The sequence below is a fragment of the Kogia breviceps genome, chromosome 8 (genome assembly GCF_026419965.1).
Source record: "Kogia breviceps isolate mKogBre1 chromosome 8, mKogBre1 haplotype 1, whole genome shotgun sequence".
Lineage (NCBI taxonomy): Eukaryota > Metazoa > Chordata > Mammalia > Artiodactyla > Physeteridae > Kogia > Kogia breviceps.
Window position 1 is genome coordinate 22,905,789 of NC_081317.1, and position 18,879 is coordinate 22,924,667.

The 18,879-nt window shown below is 42.6% G+C and overlaps 1 protein-coding gene across 2 annotated transcripts in view; it reads left to right on the forward strand.

Moving 5' to 3' along the window:
• TXNDC8 (thioredoxin domain containing 8) overlaps nucleotides 1-18,310 on the forward strand; it is a 47,752-nt gene extending 29,442 nt beyond the window's left edge. The window contains exons 6-8 of one of the 2 annotated variants that reach the window (XM_067040981.1): nucleotides 7,105-7,163; nucleotides 12,782-12,969; nucleotides 18,289-18,310. In XM_067040981.1, coding sequence (XP_066897082.1) covers nucleotides 7,105-7,163; nucleotides 12,782-12,969; nucleotides 18,289-18,299 — 258 coding nt within the window. In that variant the 3' untranslated portion in view covers nucleotides 18,300-18,310. Of the gene's footprint in view, nucleotides 1-6,120; nucleotides 6,187-7,104; nucleotides 7,168-12,781; nucleotides 12,970-18,288 lie in introns of those variants that run through there. The other variant, XM_059072275.2, reaches the window with a different exon arrangement.
• Nucleotides 18,311-18,879: the final 569 nt, after the last annotated feature.

Consider the following 18,879-nt stretch of genomic DNA (forward strand, 5'->3'; position numbering starts at 1 on the left):
ATATCCTGCTAAGCAACCATAGCTACACAACCAGCCATGACAATGGAAACTCAGGACCCCAACAATAAAACTAGGTGCACATCATCATTATTGACGTTTATGCAAAACAACTTGACAAGCCAGCAATGGCACAGTCCTTTGCTCCTGATATATATAACAAAATCATCCATCACTAGCATGAGGGACACTGGGAGGACCACATTACCCAGGGGTTGGTGGAGGATCAATCATGGTTCTCTTGGAGACACGCCAGGAGTAAGCAACCAGACCTGCTACATTAACTTTTTTCTTACATGGATTCATGTGGAAAATCAAAATGTCACCTATATTAAAAGTAGCAGTAGTGCTAAATTGTGGTGATTGAAGAACATGGCTTGCATCCATGTCAAAAGATTTCCCACTTGTAGCCTAGACCTTGAGATAACCCCCACCCCCCACGGTAGAATCTGGGGCTGCAGAGGACAAACTTCCCCACCAGGTGGAGGAGATACTGCTGCTTTTCATAACTATTTAGTCCCAAAAAGGGAAGACAGAGGGTGATAGCTTTCCAGAGCTATCTTTAGAAGGCAGATGTTAGGCTCACTTCAAATGTGCTTTCCAGAAGAACAGACCTGTCCCTTGAGCAAACACTCCCCAAAAGGGAGAGGAGGATATAGGCATGAGCTCATGCCTTTGTCTAGGCTCAGCTGATAAGCTCGCCTTTGAACTTGGGGAGGAGTGAAGGGATATAGGAAACAGGTATATTTTCCCAATAATGGACAGTTGAGCAGATGGTCTAATGGAAACATGAGAGCTAGAGTATATGCCATTGAAAGGAATGGCTCCAAAAGTATTTTTATCCCGAAGAACAAATTCCATCCCACACTTCCATTAACGGGCAGGATGACATCTAACCTGGCCAGAGTCCAAAATCACTTGTCCTATTCTCAGTGTAGCTTGAGATGAATTCCCACAACATTAGACTCATGCCTCTTATTCCCTTCAACAGAAAGCCACATCGTCCTGAGTGACTAACTCTCAGGCAGCTTCAGTTGATGGCATAGAAAAAGGGTTGGTGAACTATGGCCCTGGAGCCAAATCTGACCCTCAGTTTTACTGGGACACAGCCATGCCCATTTGTTTAACTAATTACCTGCAGCTGCCTTCGCACTACAATAGCTGATTTTGTTGCAGGAAGGGGGACCCCTTCCAGGGTCCGGGAGTGGGCTCTTGTCTAACACTCGGAAATGAATTGTCCAAGGAGACACACGTGCTGACAAAGCAAGAGACTTTACTGGGAAGGGGAGCCCGACTGGAGAGCAGCAGGGTGAGGGAACCCAGAACTGCTCTGCCACGTGGCTCACAGTCTCAGGCTTTATGGTAATGGGGTTAGTTTCCGGGTTGTCTCTGGCCAATCATTCTGACTCAGGGTCCTTCCTGGTGGTGCGCACATCGCTTAGCCAAGATGGATTCCAGCGAGAAGGATTCTGGGAGGTTGGTAGCACATACGGACTGGCGTCTCCTCTCTCCTTTCGACCTTTCCCGAATTCTTCCAGTTGGTGGTAGCTTGTTAGTTCCACGTTCCTTACCAGGACCTCCTGTTGTAAGATAACTCATTCAAGTGGTTACTGTCGTGCCTGGCCAGGACAGGCGGTTTTGGTCAGTGGTTCCCCTAACAACTTGGGTAGCCTTTTTTTTTTTTTTTTTTTAATAAAAGGAAATTTATGGCTGCATTATCATTATAAAAAATGGACTCTATTTTTAATATTATTATATAATTTATAGACTTATACAGAAAAAAATTAGATTTACGTAAAAGTTTCGGATAGTACAGAGAGTTGATTTGAGTAGTTTTGACAGAAACGATATGGCCTGCAAAACCTAAAGTGGGTATTATCAAGCCCCTTACAAAAAAAGTTTGTCAACTCCTAACATAGAAGAAAAAAGCACTTTACTCATTATTTATGCTACCAGTGTGCTAAGAAACAGATGCATAGGCAGTTTCTAAATCTGCTATAGGAAAATGAAAGTGAATTAGTATGTTACTGAAATCTCACAACTGAAACAAGTTGAGAAAAAGGCCAGCATAGATTAGGGAAGAGTGTGTGAACAGATTGCTTTATATGCTCTTTTCTTGAATGCAAGTACATACAAATTCAAGCTGTTTGAAACAGACTATTTCGAAGGGACTGTGTCATCTTGGTTGGATTTTGCTCAACTCCAAAATCCTTAACTGACCTCCTTGCATTTGCAGAGTCTGCCCTGGGTGTTGTGGAAGGCAAAGAGGAGGTGTACAAATACCTGCAATGTGATGCAGATGGTTCTAGGGAAGGAACGGGTGTGGGTGGAGTCAGAGAAAGAAGCCAAGATAGGAACAAATGGTGATTAACACTGTCCACCTCTCAACAGAAGGTTGAGGTACTTTTAAACGTTCTCTTGTTGGACATATCCTTTTCATCTTATTCATCAGTTTTAATGTCTTAATAAACCCTTCCTAAAGAAAGAGAACATCATACTATTTCAAATTATAAACTTGTACATACAAATACTTCCACAGCCATCCTCCAAGAAGTATCTTGTGTGGGTTGGTTGTTGGGCTTTTGGGTTCGTGTTGTGATGGTTGCTGTTGCTTGGAGAATTTTGTTGCTGTTGTTGTTGTTTTTAACTCACTACAGAGGTCTGAAAATTGTTGAGCTTTCATACAGCTGGTCCAAATATAACTTCAGTGTTGACTCAACTAAATTGCATGTCAACTGGCCAACACATTTTATAGTTATTCTATGAGGACATCACTAGCCAGACTCCTTAATTTATGTTCTCAGAAGTCACTGTCTCTCCAGCCCCTTTGCATTTTCCCAGCAGCAGGAATAAACTCTTTGTAGGTGATTGAATGTCTTTGGCATACAGAACTGCCTCTGGTTGCACCTGGGTGGTGGGTAATGAGAGGCTGGGGTTCACTTCATTATTCTGTTTTTGTGTATGTTTGAAAATGTCCATGATAAAACTTCGGAGTTTTTTGTTTTTGTTTTTTAACTGATTGTTGGCTATAGTTGGTTCTCTAATGCAGGAACAGCCACTCCATATCCCACTGGTCTTTGCAAACTGGAGCTTGTAATTTTCATTAGCAGTCATTGCTAGGGTGGCAGCCATACATGAAAAATGAAGGCATTGAGAAGAACAAGGTAAACACTGCTTCCTAATGTTTCAGAGTGGAGCATGCCCTTGAGAGGTACAGCCAAACATTCAGGTTAAAATGAGAAAATATTTTGAGCAGAAATTATATGTTAATGGCCTTGCATATATATCCTTTCAAAAGAAAGTTACTTATAAAATAAGCTCTTATCAGTAAGCTGCTCCTTACTTATCAACTACTTTTATTAAACTCCTATATGCAAAGGCCCATGCTAGACAGGGAGACACAAATATAAAATTTGTCTTTGGCAAATTGGACAAAGAAAGAATAAAATAGATAACACCTGATCCCCGAAACTTAACACAGAGTCTTGGACCCGGACCTCAATGACCAGAAATCAGCTTAGTTCAACTCATTTCAGGCCTAACACTATTAACAGAGCACCTACTCTGGGTAAGGTTCTGGGCTAGATACTAAAACTATGGGCGGGAAAATAAAGTACATTCCCCATCCTTGGTCTAGTGGGGAAGACAGATAACAAAATCATCTCTTTAATCGTGGAATGCACTAGAATAGTGGATACTATGAGATGACAGAGAAGGACTTCAGGGAAGTCTTCATGAGTTAAATCTTAAAGGATGCTTAAGATTAGCAAGTGACTTGAAGCTGGGAAGAAGCAGAGAGTTAAAAAGTACCACAGGTATGGGTCAGGAATTATTTGATAATCATACACCAATAGTATAAAATTGTAAAATTATCACTAGAATGTGAGCTCTGTGAGAGGCTTTTATCTTGTTTTGTTCACCATATGTCTGGCTCATGGTAGGCGCTCACTAAGTATTTACTGAATGAATAAACAAATCTAACTATAAAGTGTTGCTAGAGTCCAGAGTTTACGGTAGAGAGTGACAGTGGAGCTAGAAAGGACAAAGTCGAGGAATTCTGGTAAAAAGCTTGGATTTTATGACGATGGAGAAACACTCAAGAGTTTCACAAAGAAAGCATGATGGGATGTGTGTTTTTGAGCTTCAAGGGGGAGAAGAGACCTCAGGGGCACAGACTGGAGAAAGAGAAACAAATTGTAAGCTGTCACTAAAACCCAGGGGGAAGTTGATGGGGTAAAATCCATGGAATTCAGAGACAAATTTAATGTCACCTAAAGCCACCCGAATGCCTAGCATGAAGAAAACTGGCAATACCAAGTGTTGTCAAGGATGTGGAACAACCAGAACCCTCAACCCCTGCTGGTGGAGTGTACACTGATGCAAACACTTCGAAGAACTGTTGAGTATCTCCTACTAAAGCTGACCTCAGTAATCCCCCTTTCAGGTAGACAACAGAACCCAACAAGAATGGGTGCTCATTTGCCCCCAGAGATGTCCCCACAAAGTTGTGGACAAGAATGTTCCAGCAGCACTCTTGGTCATAGCCAAAGTGGATAAACTGTGTTATAGTCATGCAACAGAATACTAAAAAACAACACTGAAAAATGCATGTATGGCCATTACACAGGTCAATCTCAGAAACATCACGTTGAGTGAAAGAAGCCAGACACAGAAGAATACACACAACATACTGTAGAATTCCATTTATAAAAGTTCAAAAACAGACTAAGCTCATGTATGGTGAAAAAATAATCCCGAATAGTGTTTGGCTTTGGGCACAGGGTAATGATTGGGAGCGAGGGACTAAAGCTATATCTGCCTCTTGATCTGGACATGGTTACACAAGTGGGCTCTCTTTTGTAATAACTCCCCAAAACTGTATGCTGACATGTGTGCAACGTTCTGAATAGATATGAAAGTTCTAAGTGACCTCAGTTTCCTGGCTCAGGCACGAGGGTGGGTGATGGTGCCCTGTACTAGGCTCAACGTATCTAGAAGGAAGAGGAGCCACATTCAACAGTAGCCAAGGCTTTTAGTGCACTTGTGGCTTCTGGCTGCCCATGTCACAGCACAGGCATGCCACAACCCCGTGGTCATGGAAATCACCCCTCCCTGGAAATCTCCCTTCAGGCCTGTGCCTTCCTATTTCTAATGCACTTATAGATTGTGCCACCCCTCTATGCAGGGCAGTGTCCTCCAAGAAGAGATGCCCATCTTTAGGGGCCCCCAAACTCTCTTTGGCTCCACACTGCTGTTTGGCAGTGGGGGAGATCCTAAGATAAGGAGGCATAATCAGATCCACTAGAGTTATTGCCATAAGAATGACAAAAATATCTTCTAGACCATTGGGGGTGTGGGGGACTGTCTAGAATTACATGGTGGTGGTTGTGGGGAACAGGCACACCTTGGGAACTTCTCATCCCTTCTTTGCCACTGCCTCCTGCTCACCTAGTACGTGTGCCCTTCACTGCAGTCAAGGCACTCCTGCAGCAGAGGAGTAGAGGATAGAGACTCAGGAGGAATCTTGGACAGAGGGCAAAAGGAAGGATAAGCAGAAGCCACTGCAAACATACTACCTTTCCAGCTCCCATGGAGAAAGACAGACTGAGACTGGGGTGAACCCCAAGCCTCTCCCACCCTGCATTCCACCCCAGCATTGTTTAGAGACAAGGGACAAAGTTCCTTTCCAACCAGACTGAGCTGTCTAGAAAGTCCTAATACCCCCAAGTGAAAAAAGTATGCCCAAGCTCCCAACCTCCAGCCTCATGGAGGATGCCAAGTCTTCCTTTGCCTCACCTTGGTCAGTACTTTGGTCAGTTGGCTAAGCTTAGCATCTTTTTCCTGTCCCCAGCCAAGTCTGGTCATTCACGTGGCCAAGCCCTGCCTATGTTATTGCCAGGACTTCTTGTCTTGGTACCTGTGCTAGCCTGAGAGGAGTATGAAACTCCCTTCATGCCCTAGAGGCACCATCCAGCTGCCAGTGACTCTTAAGAAAGAGCCTTTTGCAGATCCTTTCTGACACCTTCCTCCCCTGGTGGCCAAGGCCAAGAGAGCTATTTATAGAGGAGATGGCTACAAACCAGACAACCCAGATAAATCATGAAATTCTGCACCCACACTTAGGTAACCGTATTCTCAAGAATGAAAAGAGCAATTTGCTGTTATAGAAGTGAATCCCTGAGCGAGCCGGTAAGTGAAACGGGATCAAGACAGAGGCACAAGAGTGGGGTTTACTTTCAAGGAATAGAACGAACCATGATGCCTGCAGGCACCATGCTGCTATAAGGGGAAGCAGAATCATTAGATGTGGGCATAGTTTCTTCTCTGCTGCACACTGAGCACTGACATTAGTTCTAGACTTTTCTAACCCCTGCCCCCAAAGTCCTAACACCATTTCTGGCTGCTGAAACCTCCCTCACTGGAAACTCAAGTCTTCACCCAATCTCAGCCTCATTTTACCCACACTTCCTTCTCTCCACCCACCTCATACAACTGGTACTAAACCGATCATGAATAGTTAAGGGTCTCTAACTTCCATATTTCATCAAACATAAGATGCGCATTGACAGATGCACCATTATTTTATCTCCTACTGAAAAGTGTTCCAAATAAAATATACCATCCCCTGTGAAATGCATCCTGATTCAGAGATGTGAGAATTTGAAAAGAAAATGTGCTTCTAAGAATCAATTAATTAAACTACTATTACCTGGGCTAAAGTCAGGGCATGGGAAATCACAAGCCATTTGATTTCAGGGGATCATGTATATGAATTAACAAGCCCTCAAGATAAGTGTATAAACGCTCTGAGAAGTCAATGATTGGGTTTCCTCATTTCCAACAACGTGATATGTTTTAGATCTTAGTTTAGAGGAACATCGTAGAGAATTATATAAATCTGGCAAAATATTAGCATAAACAATTTTGAAAAGGTGCCAAATAATTAAAACATCAGAAACTTAATGTGTTTAATGTATGTTTAAAGTATCTTGCAGATGATAGAAATGAGTAGAGGATAAGTTTATAAACAGGAACAAAATTCCTCAAAGCTTCATCTTTGCCATATTTGAACCAATAAATATTTCACCTTTGTGTATCTGTGAACAGATTTTTGAACTTTGTGGAACTGATGCTAAAAAACTGGAAGAAAAGATTCAAGAACTAATGTAAGCTGATCTCCAAGACAAAATATACTTGCAACGTTTTAAAAGGCCACTGTGAATATGTTTGTGTTTTTATTTCCAGCAAACATTGTGGTGTTCTATTGATCTCTCTCCTCATGCTTTACAGATTGAATTCCATTTTGCAATCTCACTGCAAAAATTGTTGGAACTCTTGTGCTATCAGAGATTGTGTCACTTGCATTCTCTCACTTGGCCTTTCCAGTTACTCTGAGCACATTCCTTAGGCAGCGTCCTTCACAGCAGAGGCCCTGCACAGCTAAGTAATACCAGCTCAGTGAGAAAGTTTTCCAGAGATTGTGGAAGATGAGATCCATCGCAGCAATCAAGAAACAAATAAATGTCTTATTGGCCTGGTGCACTCCAAATACATAGAGGCCTCTTCCCAATTGAGTCATTGTTTGTAGTACAAAATTCTTCTCCAGTGTATCACCTTATATTAGAAATGTGTCATTGGATAAAAGCACATATAAACAGCTGTGCTTACATACATAAAAACTTATTACATGCTAGGCAATATGCCAAGCCTGTAGCCAAAATTCAGCCTCTGTACACTGATACTGAATGGAATCTTGGAGACAGTTTTGGATGAAGTAGAAAAGAATTGCTTTACTGCTTTGCTGGGCCAAGGGGGCCACAGTGGGCTAATGCCCTCAAAACTGTGTGTCCTGACCTGGAGGGGGTGGTGAGGAGTTTTATAGTAAATGGTTCAAAGAGGAGGGCACGATCAGCTCGTGGACATTCTTCTGACTGGTTGGTGGTAAGGTAACTGGGAGCCAGTATCATCAACCTTCTGATTCCAACTGCTCTGGGGTCTACATGCCTGTGGGCAGCATACAGTAAACTTCTTCCACCTGGTGGCGGTTTCAGTACAGTAAGTCCCTTACATACGAACCTTCAAGTTGTGAACTTTCAAAGATGCAAATGTGAGTTCGCATGTCCAATCACGTAAGTTGGTTCACGTGTCTGGCGTACATTGTCATGTGCGTGCATCCTCTGCAAATGGTTGTGCTTTTGTGTACTGTAGAGAGTACAGTAGTACAGCATCTTTATTTCAAGCCCAGGATGTCCAGAAGCAAAGCATAAAAGCAGCGGTGATGTAGCTGGTACTACTGTAATTTTCAAGGTACTGTACTGTAAGATTAAACGTTTTCTTTATTTTTGTGTTTGTTATGTATTATTTGTGTGAAAAGTATTATAAACCTATTACAGTACAGTATTCTAAAGCCAATTGTGTTAGTTGGGTACCAAGGCTAACTTTGTTGGACTTACGAACAAAAGTGGACTTAGGAACACACTCTCGGAATGGAACTCATTCGTATGTAGGGGACTTATCGTATCTGCAAAACAGCTCAAAGATATTGTTATATATATCTCTTGAGGGGGAACCGGGACCTCGTCCCAAGGCTGCACTATTGTTTCTTGACTGTTCCTCCCTTGTCTCCGCATCCCCTCCCTTCCCTGATTAGCAAATATTTGAACCTGCCCCTTGGAACTCAGGGAAGGTTATGGAGGCTGAATGAAGTGTATTTCCTACAAACAAGAAACAGGGGACACAGAAAGGCTTTTGTGCCCAGGAGGCCCACAGGATCCTGCTCGGTTTCAAGCCTTTTGCATCCATCACCCTGTTTGATCTTTTCAACAATCCTGTAAGTAGCCATGTACTAATAAATGTTTCATTGGCTCTCTGGGAAGAAAAAAGTTCCAGTTTGTAGTGATTGCCAATTTCATTGGTGTAAATACTTGGTAGATTTCAGGCTACCAAATGATGTCACTAAACATGGAGCTGGGAAAAGATGTGCCTAATAGGCTCTTGTGAGCTGCTTAAGATTTAGATCCAGGACACCAGTACCTACAAATGAGGTACTACTTTTATCCCTCTCTTCTTACAGAGAATAGAAGACACAATCTAGTTAAATTGAAACCATGCAACTCAGATTGGGAATTGAACCCACGGGCCAGGACTCAAACCCAGCCAAAACCCAGATTGGGACTTAAACCCGTGTTCTTTTTTTTTTTTTTTGCGGTATGCGGGCCTCTCACTGTTGTGGCCTCTCCCGTTGCGGAGCACAGGCTCCGGACGCGCAGGCCCAGCGGCCATGGCTCACGGGCTTAGTTGCTCCGCGGCATGTGGGATCTTCCCGGACCAGGGCACGAACCCGTGTCTCCTGCATCGGCAGGCGGATTCTCAACCGCTGCGCCACCAGGGAAGCCCAAAACCCGTGTTCTTTTAACTGAGATCACACACCTGGTTTCAGGACTTAATGAAGCTCAGGTTCTTGATGTCTCATCGCAGAAAGAATGCAGTGAGAGACAAAGTGATAGGTAAGAAGTGGATTTATTTAGAGAGAAACACACTCCCCAGACAGAGTGTGGGCCATCTCAGAAGGCGAGAGTGGCGCCAGGGTATGGGGTTGTCAGTTTTTATAGGGGTGGATAATTGCATAGGCTAATGAGTGGGAGGAGTATTCCAGCTATTTTAGGAAGGGGCGGGGATTTCCAGGAATTGGGCCACCACCCACTTTTCGATCCTTATGGTCAGCCTTGGACCTGTCATGGCGCCTGTGGGTGTGTCAGTTAGCTTGCTGATGTGAGCCTACACTGAGGATCAAGGTCTGGTGGAAGTCGATTTGTCCACCATCCTGGTCCCATTTGGTTCTAATCAGTTTATGTCATGTCCTCGGGCTATGTCATCCTTTCACAGGTTGTGCCCCTGCCCCCATCCATGCTGTTTCAAAATGACTTGCCCAAATTTTCCCAGAAGAATCCAGTGCTTTGAAATTTCCTTCATCTCTTCTAGGGGATTTATAGGAATTTCTTCTCGCTTCAGAAGCACTGCCCTGGCATGTGGTGAAATGTCTCATTTACATATATCTCAATAACACAATGTAATACAACTTCCTTTCCTGGGTCCTGTAAAGCACTGGTTGCTGCATTCCGAGAAAACGGGGATTTGCAGTCTTGCCTCCAACAATGACTAGTCCCTTTACCGGTCCCAAATGTGTATCCTCCTGCTGCGTGTTCAGGCCTTTCTGCATCCACAGTAACTTTTCATTTCAATACTGACAGTGTATTCTTTTTTTTTTTTTTTTTTTTGCAGTACGCGGGCCTCTCACTGTTGTGGCCTCTCCCGTTGCAGAGCACAGGCTCCGGACGCGCAGGCTCGGTGGCCATGGTTCACGGGCCCAGCTGCTCCGCGGCATGTGGGATCTTCCCGGACCGGAGCACGAACCCGTGTCCCCTGCATCAGCAGGCGGACTCTCAACCACTGCGCCACCAGGGAAGCCCTGACAGTGTATTCTTCTAAAAGACATTTTTAAACTCAGCCTATAGGGCATCAATAAGGCTCCTAAATTGATTCAGTTGACCACACATGAATAGCTTCGGCCGAGTCTGCACACACAGTCAGTGACAACCAAGTCAGACCTGCCACCTGGGCCACTGTGATTGTGAGATGCCACTCCTTGTCAGGGGCATCTCAATTTCTAAGATGTTAAAATGTGAAATAACGTGCACCTGGAGCATTCAAGCTCCTTGATCTCACAATTAAATGTTAGCTCAAGAGCAAAAGGTTAAAAGCAAACTGTCATAAAAAGGCTGTTGTACTTCTTCTGAATGATAAATTGATCTCAGTCCCTTGAAATGCAAGTATCAGTTAATCAATGTTTGCCTCCCTAAGGAAAGGACAAACAGAGGAGGACTCCAGCAGGGAGCAGGGAGGGGTGCAGCTCTCTTGACCTTTCTTTGACCTTAAGTTGCTTATCTTGACCCTTAGGGTGTTTAAGCTGAAACACTCCCATAGGATGGGAGCATGTTCTCTTTCTCATCTCTGATTTGCTGGTATTCAGCCCAATGCACAGACCAGAGGAGATCCAGAAGACACGAAACTGAATTCAATATGCAACCCTGAATGGGAACCTAGAGCAGAAAGGGGCATAAGTGGAAAAAAATGGTGAGGTGCAAGTAAAATCTGGTGTTTAGTCCTCAGTAACATACCATTGTTGGTTTCTTAGTTTTGACATATACTATGATAACTTATTAACATCAGGGTGCGAGGTATATGGGAACTCTCTTTACTCTCTCTGCAACTTTTCTGTAAATCCAAAATTATTCCAAAATATAAAGTTTATTTTTTAAAGATGCCTCCCTAACATGGCTATAGAGGAGAAGCACAAGTGTTTTGTGAGCACGTGTTATCCCTATTTGACCATGATTTGACCTAAGCCGGAAGTCAGGGAGTACTTTCCCATGAAATGACTGTTGACCTGATGTCTTAAAAACGGGGAAGTGTTTTATGAAAATCACAGGTCACAAAGTTAAAAAGGCTGGGACTTGGAGATTAGAAGATCGTTTTGATCCCAAGAAAGTTTTTTTTTTTATTTTTTACTAAAAAAATCTTAATTATTGGGCTTCCCTGGTGGCACAGTGGTTGAGAGTCCACCTACCGATGCAGGGGACACGGGTTCGTGCTCCAGTCTGGGAAGATCCCACATGCCGCGGAGCGGCTGGGCCCGTGAGCCATGGCCGCTGAGCCTGCGCGTCCGGAGCCTGTGCTCTGCAACAGGAGAGGCCACAACAGTGAGAGGCCCGCTTACCGCAAAAAAAAAAAAAAAAAAAAATCTTAATTATTGCTAGTGATGCCTCAGGCAGAGTAGGGGGTCCCCAAAGGAAAAGAACCAGATATAGCTTTTTAAAAATCTATTTTATTGAAGTATGGCTCATTTACAATGTTGTGTAATTTCTGCTGTACAAGCAAAGTGATTCAGTTATACGTATATATACATTCTTTTTCATGTTCTTTTCCATTATGGTTTGTCACAGGATATTGAATCTAGTTCCCTATGCAATACAGTAGGGAGATATAGTATACAGATACAGCTTTTTGACATAAGAGAAGCCATTTTAGGCTTAAACCATTTTGTGATCTAAGCCTGGCCATAATGCTTACCCTTGACCAGATCTCAGTAATTAATGATCTTAAGGGAACAAAGGAATGAAAAGCAGTCAAGAAACAATAGTTCAGAGAAAAAATAGAGCCCTAGTTCCCCCTCAAGGGCTATATATACATCACAGTCTGATACAGATCTTTGAGTTCTGCAGGAATTAAGACCCTTACCCAGGTGGAGGGGCATAAGGATGCTGAGACCCTAGATTGGTTGGGGCCTAAGGAAAGATGACGGTGACCTTTGCTGACCCTCCTGACTTCACTCAACTAAAGCTTGGACCTTGTCAACCTTTGCCCCAATTCTATGTTGAATTCTCTTCAGCTCAAGCCCCTTCATAAATATGCATGTACCCTTAGCTTAAAACTTTCCCAGTTTTGGGGTTGGGGAGACACTGCTTTGGGAAAGATCCCCGGTGTTCTCCTGACTTGCTGCAAGCAAGAAATCCTTCCTTCTCCTGCTCTTCCGTTTGGTTGCGTCTCTTGGCAGCTAACCCAGTTGTTCTAGTAACAATGCCGCCACTTTCCAGCCCAGACCCCCGCCTCAGTAGGGCAGATGGAAGCCTTCATGAAGGCTTGAAGGCTTGTTTGAGGTTGGGGGCAGGTCTCACTGCTTGTCTGCCTGAACAAAATCAAGCCTGGCATTTCTGTTTCCCACTAGCCTGACCTCACCACCGGAGCAAGGATGGAAGGTTTTATGGCTCCTAATCTTTACATCTTTGGGCCCAGATATACCAGGACAAAGGAAGAAGAGTTCCTCTCTCCACCAAAGCAAGAGCCTGGTGGGGCCTGAAGCGGTCACTCTCCCGCATTCCCCAGACATGCCATTCTATGGAGCCCAGGTGATATGTGAGTAAGGCTTAGACAGAGGCTGGGCCGGACGAGATTGCTATGCCAGGGATCTCAGCTTGGAGCTAGCCCGCTCTAAAGGACCAGACTGCTGGAAGGTCAAAGAGTGTGGCCAGGGAGCTGTGGGCCAGACTGAGGCCCTTGGGCCTAGACCAGCACTAGCATTAGTACAGGAGAGTGAATATTCCTGTTACCGACCTGGGTCCTTGGACTCTTTCATCAACAGAAATTGATGAGGCCAGATGAGAAATTCAGGCAAGGTTTTACTGGGATTCATGCTGCAGCATGAGGGAGCAAAAATAAGAAAGAGGTGCCCTTGGGAGTGGGTAGCAAAGCAAGCTGGTTCCTTAAATGGACTGAGGGTAGGGGCGGAAAGGTGGGTTGGGCAGGAGGGGTAGCTTGGGCGGTCTGCCTGCCTCCGTGGTGGTACCGTGTGCAGGCATGATGCAAAGTACCCTGCTTTTGTTCTCCGCGCCTCAGAAATGGAAGTTGGTTTGTGGCCTTTCTGTACCTTATTGTTCATAATTACCCCAACTGCACATGCGTGCAATTATTTATAGTTTCTTTGTATTTTGTTGCTCAAGGAGAGGTTTATCCAGGTGCAAGCACTCCAGTAAAAGGTCCCAGGTCCCAGCCTATCTCATTCCCATCACCTTGGCTAAGGCCTCCACCCATCCCCAGGGCACAGGCTACTGTAGGGAAGATGGCTGGGAAATCATTATATGGCTGGTGGCAACGGAAAGATGGAGTTCTGTGCATGAACATTCCATGGAATGTGTGCACGTTGGAGCAACGAAAGTCAAGGACCACCTGTAACCAGTCAACTTGTGCAAGTCACTGGCCTCTGGAAAGAGCACCCCCAAAATTGTCTTTGGAGAAGAGAAGCAGGATGGAGAATGAATTCCATGCCCAGATGTGCCATGGATGGAGTCACCCAGACAGCCTCCTGCGTTTTACATTCTGTAGCATCTCTCTACGTGATGGAGCAAGAACATGTTTCATTTTCTTCATTGTTATTTCAGTCCTGCCTTCCATGTCAGCAGTAAAAGAGGATACATGTCAGAATCCCAGAGAATTCCCTGGAAACCAAAGTCTTCTCCCTCTCACTTTCAGCAGCCAAGGTCTCAACATAATTTCTCTTGCTTAAGAGTAGAAGAAGGGTCCATACTTTGATAATGGCCTTTCTGTTTTGAGAGGAATAGAGAATGGGACATCACTTAATCTCTGCCACGTTGTCTAATGCTGCATGGTGCATTTTTACCAGCGCCATAATTATTTATCAAGCACTAACAGTGTTTTCTAGCTGAGACAGGACCCAATGATGGGTCATAAAATGCAATGTAGTAGGCATTTTCTTAAAACCAAACAAAAAATATTGGAGTACATTTACTGCACTAATGGTAAGTATTATTTCATGAAACACGTTTAGTTATATGTATGTTTATACTAGGGTCACAATGTAAAATATATTTCTCATTGTGGGTTCTGGCGAGTCATGACTGAAAGCCATTGCTATAAGGGTTTCATCTTTGTCGGGGATGACTAGGTATAGGGGTTCTCAAAGTGAGGTGCTGGGACCAGGAGCATCACCTGGGAACTTGGTAGAAATGCACATTCTCAGACACCCCCCACCCGCCCCTAGGTACCCTGAGTCAAAAGCTGGGTGAGGTTCAGGGGTGGTCATGGGAGGAACCCAGATTATTCTTTTTATTTTCTACTTTGTATTTAATTAACTAGCTGTTGCAAGAAGGTGTACACATACCAAATACATCACATTTAGCTGACCTCATTGACCGTGGAGACCAGCACTAATCTGCAGTCTCGTTCTTAGCCCAGAAAGCAAATCCCCACCTTGAAGCAGCACCCTCGAAATGACACTGAGTTACTTATGTTGACTCCTCTGCATCTTGCCTAGGCCTTCCCACCTTGTTGGTAGACTGAGGAATCCAGATTATTCTGATGCACACTCACATTTGAGCACAGCTGATAAAGTCCATCAAAGGATTGTTTTACAAACATGAGTGAGGCCCAACTCTACAGTGAGGGTAATAATCCAACTTTGTACAGCACAGTAATGTTTTTGTGCAGCCGTTCACAGCATTACTTCATTTCTTTCCAAAAATAACCTCGTGAGGCAGAGAAGGCTGATGTTTTTATCCTCATTTTTCTCTCTGAAAAACCTGGGATTGTCCCTGCTTGGATAATAATTTGGTTTTAATTGATTCTTAATATGAAGCTAAGCAAAACCATGCAGTACCAAGTGGGCAACAATATCTTGTTAAGTAGAATTCTTATCACTTCACAAACATTCAAGGGAAGCTTTAAAACTTTTTTTATAAATGCAAATTAAGCCTTAAAGCAAGCTTGTAAGATAAATGTGAAATTCTGTTTTAACCTGATGGACACCAAAATGACTTTGCTAAATTTAAACTGCATTTCAATGGAAACCCATGGTCACTGCAGAACCAAAGGATATTGAGCCTGTTGTTTGTTTGCTGTGATGTTTTTTGGGTTTTTAAAAATTATTTATTTATTTGGCTGCGTCAGATCTTAGTTGCAGTGCGTGGGCTTCTCTCTAGTCGTGGTGTGTGGGCTCTCCAGTTTTGGAGCGCGAGCACGCAGTTATCCCATAGCATGTGGGATCTTAGTTCCCCCACCAGAGATCAAACCTGCGTCCCTTGCATTGGAAGGTAGATTCTTAACCACTGGACCACAAGGGAAGTCCCTGCTATGATGGTTTTTAAATAAAGAAAGGAAACACTAAAAACAAACAAACAAACCATCAGTGAGGCATTAGAACCAAAGAGGAATGACAAAAACAATTTGCAACTCTTATGATCAGTAATGAGGCTTATTAATTTCACACACTATCTCATTTAATCCTCAAGCAAACCTATGATATCAGTAACAGCCCCCTTGGTATCCATGGAGGATTAATTCCAACACCTCCCTCAGATACCAAAATCCGTGGATGCTCAAGTCCCTTATATAAAATGGCATGGACTTTGTATATAACCTGCAGACATTCTTCTGGATACTTTAGATCATGTCTAGATTACTTATATTACCTAAAACAATGTAAATTCTATAAATAGATGTAAATACAATATAAATGCTGTATAAATAGTTGCTTTCATGCAGAAAATTCAAGTTTTGCTGTTTGGAACTTTCTGGAATTTTTTAAAATATTTTCTATATGAATCTGATTTGATCTGCGGATGCAGAATCCATGATATGAAGGGCCGACTGTATTGGATTTCTATAAAGCCACTGCTCCCCCAGGTGAGCCTTATTCATTCTCCCAAAAACAATGGGGCTTTTCTCCAGAAAACTCCTCCATCAATGTTGAAAAGGCTGGGTGGGAACTTGTCACCAGGTAAGAATGCAACCTCAGCCAGGATTCCTTAGCCCTAAATATTCCAAACTTTTGTCATTTGCCTGCCAATTTTATTATCATTTACTGCTCCTATTCACTTGTTGTACATGAATACATTTATTTTGCAGCAAATCTTTTTATCAACACACCTTTTTCTAAAATTATTATTGAAAAATAATTGATTTATATTAGTTTCAGGTATACAGCACAGTGATTCAGATATATACACACACACACATATATATATATTCATTTTTAGATTCTTTTCCATTATACGTTATTTATTACAAGATATTGAGTATAGCTCCCTGTGCTATACAGTAGGTCCTTGTTGGTTATCTATTATATATTTGTATATATATGTGTGTGTGTGTATATTTTAATCCCAAACTCCTAATTTATCCCTCCCCCGCCCTTTTCCCTTTGGTAACCATAAGTTTGTTTTCTATGTCTGTGAGTCTGTTTCCATTTTGTAAATAAGTTCATTTGTATCATTTTTTTAGTTTCCACATATAAGTGATATCACATGGTATTTGTCTTTCTCTGTCTGATTTACTTCACTTAGTATGATAATCTCTAGGTCCATCCATGTTGCTGCAAATGGCAATATTTCCTTCTTTTTTATGGCTGAGTAGTATTCCATTGTGTATTACATACCACATCTTCTTTATCCATTATCCATTTTTTATCCATATGTCAATGTCAGCATACCTTAAATAGAAGACCAGTATTGTTCTCAGAAGTAAAAAAAAAAAAAAACTTAATAAGCAAATACATTGAAACAAAATCATTCAATGATGAAATTTGGTATGTGGCCAGTCAAAGACTCAAAGGCTGCGTGCTTACTCTCCCCTCCCCTCTCCTCCTTTCCCCTCCCCTCTCCTCCTCTCTTTTCTTTCTCTCTTCCAACAGGATGAACTATTAGAGGGGTGTTAAAGATAGAATAGCACCAAATTAAGACTTTCTTTTTGAGTGATCAGTATTGAAAGAGAATAAAAAAGGTATCAAGAGGGGGTATATGGAAACTCCCTGTACTTTCTGCTCAATATCTCTTAAACCTAAAACTCTAAGGAAAAAAGCCTATTAATTTTTTAAGTGTACTCATAAAAATAAAATGAAGAGTTTTAAATTGAACAACAACAAACAGAACTAACATTCTCCATGCATGAGTCAAGGCTATTTAATGCTGCATTCCCCATACTACCCCAAATCATCAGAAATTACTACCTGAAATTACCTCTCATGGTCACATGGGTCCATGGCTTCCATTTTGTGAAAATGTAGCCAAAGTCTGATTATACGAAAAAAGAAGAAGAAGAAGTAGAGATTTAGTATTTAGTATGTAGTATTTAACTGGGTGTCCTGTATTTTTTATTTGCTAAACCTAGCAACCCTGTGTTTGTCTCCCATGAGACTTAGCTTCCTGAGAAAAGGGTGGTAGCTTTCCATCCCTGTGCATGCAGTACCAAGGACATTACCAAGCACTTAGTAGAAGCTTGGTAACTTTAGGTGGAGAAATGGTGGCATGAATGACTTCTGCCCAAACTCCCACAGGAAACCCTAAGATTGCAAATAAGGCCAGGAATACATTTCTATTCCTGCCTAGAAATGCAGGTTTGGAAGAGGGAAAGATAATGTGCTCAAATCTAATACATTCATAATCTACAAACTAGAAGGAGCAAAGCTGTCCACATTGTTCTCTAGCTTGTCTTTAACACATATAATAACAAGGCACAGACTGCTTGGTTTCTGTAGACTTTACAAGTCTATAGTTGGCTCCCACACAGATCACATTATGAGGGTGAGAACTTGGTCTACTGAATCCAAAGCCAGGCATGATAAATAGCAGCCACAGCCAAGAACAAATCTACTCCATGTTAGGGCCAGTTCTGTCCCTATTATTCAGGTAGGCAATGAATCACCATGTTTTGCTTTCTTTCAAGGCTTCGTGTGAGGGCAGTGTGTGGTGATGGAAGAAATCACAGGCTCTAAAGTCAGATAAACCTGGATTTGCAGTACGACTTAGCCACTGCCAGGCCAGAGGCCTCTCTGGAGCTCAGTTTTCTCATCTGTAAACTGGGCTATCATGGATACCTCCAAAAGGTCGATGTGAGTATTAAATGGAATAAAGTACATGAAGCGATTGTATGGGACCTGTTCACAGCAAGTGTTCCAGTGATGGGGATAAGGATGATGATGTTTTTATTTCTACTGTTCCAGCCAGAATGGAATCTCTTTGAACATATGAACTAACTGATTTCTTTTCACTTTTTTTGGTATGGTCCAACAGCCTCTAGTACCATATGTAATAAAGATTTTTCATCCTAGAGATGTCAAAAGAGACCAAAGTTTTAAAAATGTTCAGTGTTTTAGGGCCTTTCAGAAATCTGACGGTATTTAACCACAGTAGGGTAGGGTAGGGCCAAAAATTAACCTTTGTAGGTGACTCGTGGACTACACATCGTCTTTCATAAATCCTTGATAGACTAAGTCTGGGCAGATAAGAAATACTAGAGAAATAAAGAAGTAGGCAC